Consider the following 8,335-nt stretch of genomic DNA (forward strand, 5'->3'; position numbering starts at 1 on the left):
ACTGCCTCGGCCGCCGCACTGCGCCTGCGCCGCCCGCAGCCGCCCCGCGCCCCCCCCCGCCGCCTCCCCCGGCGAGCGCCGCGCGCATGCGCCGCCCCCCGCCCGGCCCGCCTCGGCCGTGCGCGGCCGCGCGCACGCAGCCCGCCCGCCCCGCCCCGCCGGAGCGGGGAGGGAGGGGGGGGAGGGAAGCGGGCGCGCATGCGCCGCCACGGGACGCGCGCGAGCGCCCTCCCGCGGGCCGGCCCGCCGGCCACGCCCCCGCGGGCCCCCGCCCCCTCCGGCCCGCCCCGCGCATGCTCGCGGGGACCCGCGCGGGGCACGTGGGGGAGCGGGGCCGCGGGCGGGAGGGGGGCGAGGGGGCCGCGCACGGAGGTGCGCACACACATGGACACACATGGGCAAGCACATGGACACACCACACACATGTACAGACATGCACAGACACGTACACACATGTACACACATGTACACACATGTACACACATGTACACGCACACACATGTACAAACATACACACGTACTCACATACACACACGTACACTCATGTACACCCATGTACATATGCACATGCACACGTACACACATGTACACACATACCGACATGCACACATATACGCATGCACACGCACACATGTACACACATACAAACACATGCACTCACTACACACGTGTACATACACACATGTACACGTACACACACATGTATGTTCACATGTATCCATTCACACACCCATATACACAGATGTACACACACATGCACACAGATGTACACACACATGCACACACATACGCATGCACATACACACGTACATACACACATATACACACACACATGTACAAATGCACACACATTCACATGCGCATGGACACGCACATGAACACACATTCACACACACATGCACACGCATGCACACACGTTCACACACAGTCACATTCACACACACGTACACACGTACACGCACATGTGCATACATTCATACACACATGTATGCACACATACACACATGTACAAACACGCACACACACATTCGTACATACGTGCACACACATGCATGCACGCACGTTCACACACAGTCACACACACACACACACACGTACACAAACGGTGCCGTGGCTGTGTCTTTTGAAGCCCCAGCAGGTGCCCGAGGCTCTGCCTGCGGGTACCGCATGGCGCTGTGCTCTCTGAGCTTTAATGGCAGACCCGTGCCGCGGCCGCTCAGCGCCTGTCCCCCGCCCGGCCGGCGGGTCTGGGGGCCGGGGGTTCCCCGGGTCAGTTCTCAGCAGTGGGGCGGCTGCGGGCAGGCTCCTCTCCATGCACGGGGGTCTCCGTGCCTGCCCCACGGTGCCCGGGCTGGGGGTGCGGGGTCTCAGCAGAGCGTGCAGCCCCTCCGGGTCCATCTCCGGCGTCGGGTCCGTCGGGTGGAGCGCAGCGCGGTGGCGCAGGTGGCAGCGAAGATGTCCCTGACGTTCTCCTGGTACCTTGCTGAGCACTCGAAGTAGGACACGGCGTGGACCTGCCGGGCCATGGCCTCCCCCTGCGGAGAGCGGTGACAGGGGCTGAGCCCCATCCTGTTGCCCTGTGCCGGGCTCGTGTCCCCTGCCGGGGTGGGGACACCCACCTGCTGTGAGGTGACGGGCTCCTGGCGGCCCTGCCGCAGCTCACGCAGCACCTCGGGGTCCTGCCGCAGGTCGGTCTTGCAGCCCACCAGCAGGACGGGGACACCTTTGCAGAAGTGGTTCACCTCTGGGTACCACTGTGGGGGACAGGGGGTGGGACAAATGAGGGAATAGGTGGGCAGCCCCCTTGGGGAGGCTGCACGGGGCGGGAGCAGCCCCCGGCGCTGCGTTACCTTGGTCAGGATGTTGTCGTAGCTGCTGCGGTTGGTGACATCGAAGCACATGAGGATGACATTGGCGTCCGAGTAGGACAGCGGGCGAAGCCTGTCGTAGTCCTCCTGCCCTGCAGGCGCAGCAGCAGACCCTCAGCAGCCGGCTCCCCGACGGACCGCGCCTGTCCCCACGCCGAGGGGACGTGGGGGGGGGTCTGGGGATGGCAGGCGGCGGGGACACCCGTGGGGGACCCTGTCCCCAGTGCCTCCGCACACAGGGGCACACCCGAGGCTGTCCCCTCCCATCCCTTCCCACCTGCCGTGTCCCAGAGGTGGATCTTCACGGGCTTTCTGTCAACTTGGAAGGAGGCCGTGTACTTCTCAAACACCGTGGGGACGTAGACCTGGCAGGGGACAGGGGGTGTGGGCAGCGGGTGGCTCGGAGAGGCCCCCGGGGTGGGGTGAGGGACTGGGGGGGGGGGGTGGACAAGGCCCATGGGGAGGCAGTTGGGATACTTCTGGTCTCCTGCAGCAGCACCGAGCCTTGGGTGGGTGGCTGGGACCCAATGGGACCCGCCCGGTGCCAGCCAAAGCCACGTCCCACGGCCCCATCCCCAGCAAGGGGACCCGCGGGGGGGCTGTGGGCATGGGGCTGCACAGGGCGAGGGTCCCGGTGCCACCGGGGGCATTGGGCGGGCAGGAGGAGCCTCACCTTGGGGAAGTCCCCTCTGGCAAAGACCATCAGCAGCGACGTCTTCCCGCAGCCTCCGTCCCCGACGATGACGGCCTTGATCTCAGCGGCCTTGGTCTCGGCGGCCACGGCCTCGGGGGGCCCCAGGGGTGGGCTCTGCCCCCCAGGCGCCTGCTGCATGTGGGCACGGTGGGCCTGGCCGCGGGGACGCCTCTCCGGGCCCCAGCACCCTGCGAGGACCCTGCGCGTCCCACTCCCTCCCTGGCCTCCGCCGGTTTTATCGCCCCGAGCATCCACCGGAGGCAAAGTCCAGGGCGGAGGGAGGCACGGGATGACTCACGGCTCCTCCTGGCCCAGCAGGTGACTTGTGGAGCCCTGTCCCTCCCTGGGCCCGGCTGCCGGTGTCACCCGTGGCCCTCGCCCTTCCCGTCTTCCCTCCTGCAACTCCCCCCCCGCGTCCCCTGCAGCCTGGCCCCAGCTTGAGCCCATGGCCCCGACACCGAACCCCCTCCCGGGGACATGACACGACGAGCGTGGACCAGATCCTGTGGCCAGGCCTCGCCGGGAGGCTGAGGGGAAATGCAAACAGTAATGAACCATCTCAGAAGAATGCCAACATTAGGGAAGAGTAGGGGGGAGGAGAATGGAGCACAATAAAACAATTAAGAAGGTGGTAATTACCAGTCTAATGAGATATAAGGTTGGATCCTAAAAGCACCAAGATTCTTTCACAGCAAGATGTAGCTGCTGCAATATTTCTCCTCTGGGATATCCTCTTGGGCAAAACATTTCCTTTCCTCCAAGACCAACAGAAATTTGATGAGGGAAGAGGCTGGGAGATGCAGCCACTATCACCGAGAGAGGCAGAGCTCTCACCACCTGACCAGTGCTCCTGCAGCAACGCCCAAGGAGCAGCGCTGTTTGGAGGGGCACGGAGGAGGCTCAGGTCTGCTCAGGTCCTCTGAGGACACAGAGACACGAAATCTCCTTGCCTGAGAGGACGCTGGCAAGGACGGCTCCAGCTGGACAGGGCGCAGACCGCTGCCTGGAAAGGTAGGGATGGGGGCGAGCCTGGACCAGGGCGCTGCTGGCGCCTCCCCTGAGGCCCCTGCAGCCCCCTCGCCCCCCTTAACCCCCTCCTGCAGCCCCTTGCCCTCTGCTCCACACTCTGCCCACCACTGGCAGGGCAACCACCTCCTCAGCCCTCTGTCCCCAGCATGTCCCCAGCCCGGCCATCCCCTGAGCCCTGCTCCCCGCCTCATCCCACTCACCCTCGGGGTCCTGCTCCCTGCTCTGACCGCAGCCAGGACCGCACCCCACCACCGCCTGGCCTCCTGCCATGGAGCCCAACCACACGGCCCCGTCTCCTCCGCCACCCACGCCGACGGCCGAGGGAGAAGATGTGTGCAAGATAGATGTCCCCGATGTGGCCATGGACGGCGCCACGCTGCTCATCTGCCTCTGCGGGCTGGTGGGCAATGGGGCTGTCCTCTGGCTCCTCGGCTGCCGCATCCGCAGGAACCCCATCACCGTCTACGTGCTCAACCTGGCCGTCGCTGACTTCACCTTCCTCCTCCTCATGCTCACCTCCGCGCTCCTCTACATCCTGGAGAGCCTCTCCTGCAACACCTTCCCTTTCTTCGTGTACCTCAAGTCGTTCCTCCTGCCCCTGCTGCTCACCCACAACATGGGCATGTACCTGCTGACAGCCATCAGCATCGAGAGGTGCGTGTCTGTCCTGTGCCCACTCTGGTACCGCTGCCACCGCCCCCAGCACCTCTCGGCCGTGGTGTGTGCCCTGCTCTGGGCCCTCTCCATTGCTGTAATTGCTGTAGTAGCTGTCCTGTGCCTGTCACACCAGCAAGACCAATGCCGTCTGTCCCTCATCTCCATGTATGCCCTCAACTTCCTTATTTTTGCCCCACCCATGGTCATTTCCAATGTGATCCTGTTCATTAAGGTCCAGTGCGGCTCCCAGCGGCGCCAGCCCAGGAGGCTCTATATCGTTATCTTCCTCACTGTCCTCTTCTTCCTCCTCTTCATGGTCCCCCTCAGCATCTGGAATTTCCTGCAGCAACTCAGTTACAGTCCGGGGCACTCCCAGGTTGTTTTCCTGCTTGTAAGCATCAACAGCAGCATCAACCCCTTCATCTACTTCCTGGTGGGGAGCTGCTGGAGGCGCTGCTCCTTGGTGTCCCTCCAGGTGGCCTTCCGGAGGGTCTTCGAGGAGACAGGGGTCACTGTGATCTCCAGCTGAGAGGCCACTGTGGTTTCACCATCTGCGCTGTGTCCCCCAGCTTGATGCTCAGCTGTCCACACCTCTTCATGGCCACCCCACGGCTCACCTTCCCATGGCTGCATGTCAGGATGTGTTTGTGTCCTGTCGTTACCCCATCCCTATCCCTGTCCCATCCCCAACCTGTCCTCATCCTAGTCCCATCCTTTTCCTGCCCACATCACCATCCCAGCTCAGTTCCCATCCTTCTCCCTCCCTGTGCCATCCCATGCCATTCCCTGTCCCAGTCTGGATCTCCCATCCTGTCTCCATCCCCTTCCCTATCCTTTGCCATCCCATCCCAGTCCCTGTCTGGTCTTTGTCCCCATCTCTATCCCATCCTAATCCCATCCCTGTACCCACCCTGTCACGTCCTGTCCCATTCTCTCCCCTCCCCATCCCCTTCCCTGTCCCCATACTAAACCCTGCCCTGTTCCCATCCGTGTCCCATCCCGATCCTCATCTCTGTTGCTGTTTTTTTCCATTCCCATCCCCATCCCCATCCCCATCCCCATCCCCATCCCCATCCCCATCCCCATCCCCATCCCCTCCCAATACCATCCCCATCCCATCCTCTTCTATCCTGTCCCACGCCCCTTCCATCCCATCCCCATCCCCGTATCCGTCGGGACCCTTTTCTCGCCCCGTCCCATGCCCGTTCCTTCCATCCCCATCCCCTCCTGTCCCCTCCAGTCCCGTCCCCGCATCTCCCGGCCACCTCGACGCGGAGCGCGGGGCTTTGCTGCCCTCCAGCGTGGAAAGAGGAAACCGGAGGGCTCCGCGGAACCCCCCGGAGAAGCGGCGCTTCGACGCTCGGTGCGGGGGCTCCTCCGGCCCGGGACGGGCTCCGTTGCGGGACGCCCCCGCACAGCGCCCGGCGCCCCCAGCCCCCGCGTCCCCCCGGACCCTGGCTCTGCCCCCAATAAAGCCGCTGCTCTGCCGCTGCCTCTCGTTCCTCCTCTTCGTGGCCTGGGGCTGGGGGCACCTCTGGGGGCTGGGGCTGGGGGCTCTGCGCGCAGCAGGACGCGAGGAGTGGGGAAGGCGCACGGGGAGCTCCAGCCCTGGGGCTCAGCGCCTGATCCCAGCAGGCGGTGGCAGGGATGGGGTTCGGGGACCAGGATGGGACTGGGGAGTGGGGCTTCCCTCCGGGGCCTGCATGCCACGTGTGAGGACATCGGCAAGTGCCCTGCGGGATGGGAGACCTCCCAGCCTGGGCGTGGGCATGGACCCCAGGCTGCTCAGGGGTGCTGTGTATCGACACCAAGCCGCAGTGACGCAGGAGCTGGTCCTGTGGGAGCACAGGGCATCAGCAGAGCCTTGTAGGGTGCCCCACTGTTGGCATTTCTGGAGCCAGAAGGGGGGCAGAGCAGGGGGGAGGCTGCACAGGGCATGTGGGAGAGGAGCTTAGGACACTGGGCAGGTTTTTCCCCACTCGCACATGAGTCAGCCTTTCCCAAAGGCAATACTCATCCCAAAAAGCAGAAATGTGGCAGTCTGACAGCATGAGACGGGAACTCTGCCCTCTGGGGCACATTCCTTTGGGGAACAGTACTGCTGGGGAGGGTTGTGGGGATGAGGAAAGCTGTGCAACTGCAGGGAATCCTGCCAGGAATCCTGCCCCCCGCTGACCTCCAAATTACATAATTACGTTTTCTCTTCTTCCCCCCCTTCCCTACCCGCGCCCCGTTATTGTCTGCAGGGAGCAGTGAGAGGGTGACATCTGTGGAAACAGGGCAGACATTTATTGATCTGGGTCCCCAGTGAAACCCACAACCATCATCTGGGGGGGGCCTTAAGCAGAGTAATAGAAAGGCCTCAACAGACTGGGCTCAGCGTGTCCATCGTGTTATTGTCACTGCACATCGTGTCATCGGCCAGCTCCTCGAAGACCCTCCGGAAGGCCACCTGGAGGGACACCAAGGAGCAGCGCCTCCGGCAGCTCCCCACCAGGAAGTAGATGAAGGGGTTGATGCTGCTGTTGATGCAGGCAAGCAGGAAAACAACCTGGGAGTGCCCCGGACTGTAACTGAGTTGCTGCAGGAAATTCCAGATGCTGAGGGGAAGAGTGAAGAGGAGGAAGAAGAGGACGGTGAGGAAGATAACGATGTAGAGCCTCCTGGGCTGGTGCTGCTGGGAGCCGCACTGGACCTTAATGAAGAGAAGTATGCTAGAGAAGACCATGGATGGTGCAAAGACAGTGAAGTTGAGGGCATACATGGAGATGAGAGCCAGACGGCATTGGTCTTGCTGGTGTGACAGGCACAGGACAGCTACTACAGCAATTACAGCAATGGAGAGGGCCCAGAGCAGGGCACACACCACAGCCGAGAGGTGCTGGGGGCGGTGGCCGCAGGGGCTGCTGGAGCAGACGACGGACACGCACCTCTCGATGCTGATGGCTGTCAGCAGGTACATGCCCATGTTGTGGGTGAGCAGCAGGGGCAGGAGGAACGACTTGAGGTACACGAAGAAAGGGAAGATGTTGCAGGAGAGGCTCTCCAGGATGTAGAGGAGCGCGGAGGTGAGCATGAGGAGGAGGAAGGTGAAGTCAGCGACGGCCAGGTTGAGCACGTAGACGGTGATGGGGTTCCTGCGGATGCGGCAGCCGAGGAGCCAGAGGACGGCCCCGTTGCTCAGCAGCCCGCAGAGGCAGATGAGCAGCGTGGCGCCGTCCACGGCCACATCGGGGATGTCTATCTCGCACACGTCTTCTCCCTCGGCCGTCGGCGTGGGTGGCGGAGGAGACGGGGCCGTGTGGTTGGGCTCCATGGCAGGAGGCCAGGCGGTGGTGGGGTGCGGTCCTGGCTGCGGTCAGAGCAGGGAGCAGGGGGTGAGCAGGACCCCGAGGGTGAGTGGGATGAGGCGGGGAGCAGGGCTCCCATTGTGGATGTGAGAGGGAGGCGTGAGGGCAGGGGCAGGAGGCACCAGAAGCTGCAAAAGGGCAGCACAGGGCAGGGGAAAGGCACTGGGGAGAGCACAGCTTGTCCGCAGGAGAGCAGGGAGGGAGGGAGGTGCTGGCTGCGGGTGCTGGAGGAAAGAAAAGTGGGGTAGGGCTGAGGAAAAACATTGCACTTAACTGTTAGCTTTGGTGAATCAGCAGGCTAGGGCTGTTTTTCCAGAAGGGCTTGTGCAGATCCACGTTGGTGTCCTGGCATCTCAGGCTCCCCTCAAATCCAGGTCCTGAAGAGGATTTCCCTCAGGCCAATTGTGCAATGAGGAACGTTTCCTGGTCACCAGGGTGTCCCCGGACTCGTCACTTGGCTCCTCTCTGTGCCTCTATGCTGCATGCACGGGCTGCCCCAGCCACAGTGGGGTCGCAGTGGCATCGAGAAAGGTTTTGTAACCACTGCTACGTCAGAGCTCTGCTTCCTTGTTTTTATTTATCTTGATTTTTTTTTTTTTTTTTTTCCCACAAAGGAAGTGGCTTTTGCCAGAAACTATGCAAGAATTTTGTGAATGGCTCCTCATGCTTTTCTGATTAAATACGCCCAGCTCTCACAGCTGCTTTCCCTCTCTGCCTGATGCATTTCTGTCACTCCT

At 62.6% G+C, this 8,335-nt stretch overlaps 3 protein-coding genes across 3 annotated transcripts; 1 reads left to right on the top strand and 2 right to left on the bottom strand.

Moving 5' to 3' along the window:
* Positions 1-1,367: 1,367 nt before the first annotated feature.
* Positions 1,368-2,700, bottom strand: RHOD (ras homolog family member D). Its single transcript, XM_032187951.1, has 5 exons — positions 2,542-2,700; positions 2,146-2,233; positions 1,851-1,960; positions 1,620-1,754; positions 1,368-1,535 (listed from the first exon to the last, which is right to left on the bottom strand). The coding sequence occupies exons 1-5, from the start codon at positions 2,698-2,700 to the stop codon at positions 1,368-1,370; spliced, it is 660 nt and encodes a 219-aa protein (XP_032043842.1).
* A 733-nt stretch (positions 2,701-3,433) lies between these two features.
* On the top strand, positions 3,434-5,301 carry LOC116489984 (mas-related G-protein coupled receptor member H-like). Its single transcript, XM_032188795.1, has 2 exons — positions 3,434-3,573; positions 3,824-5,301. Exon 2 carries the CDS (start codon positions 3,860-3,862, stop codon positions 4,775-4,777), a length of 918 nt encoding a protein of 305 aa, XP_032044686.1. The 5' UTR covers positions 3,434-3,573; positions 3,824-3,859; the 3' UTR covers positions 4,778-5,301.
* Positions 5,302-6,514: 1,213 nt separating this feature from the next.
* On the bottom strand, positions 6,515-8,335 carry LOC116489950 (mas-related G-protein coupled receptor member H-like). The gene is made up of 2 exons (XM_032188749.1): positions 7,873-8,335; positions 6,515-7,600 (listed from the first exon to the last, which is right to left on the bottom strand). Exon 2 carries the CDS (start codon positions 7,562-7,564, stop codon positions 6,611-6,613), a length of 954 nt encoding a protein of 317 aa, XP_032044640.1. The 5' UTR covers positions 7,565-7,600; positions 7,873-8,335; the 3' UTR covers positions 6,515-6,610.

Source organism: Aythya fuligula, chromosome 5, assembly GCF_009819795.1.
Source record: "Aythya fuligula isolate bAytFul2 chromosome 5, bAytFul2.pri, whole genome shotgun sequence".
Lineage (NCBI taxonomy): Eukaryota > Metazoa > Chordata > Aves > Anseriformes > Anatidae > Aythya > Aythya fuligula.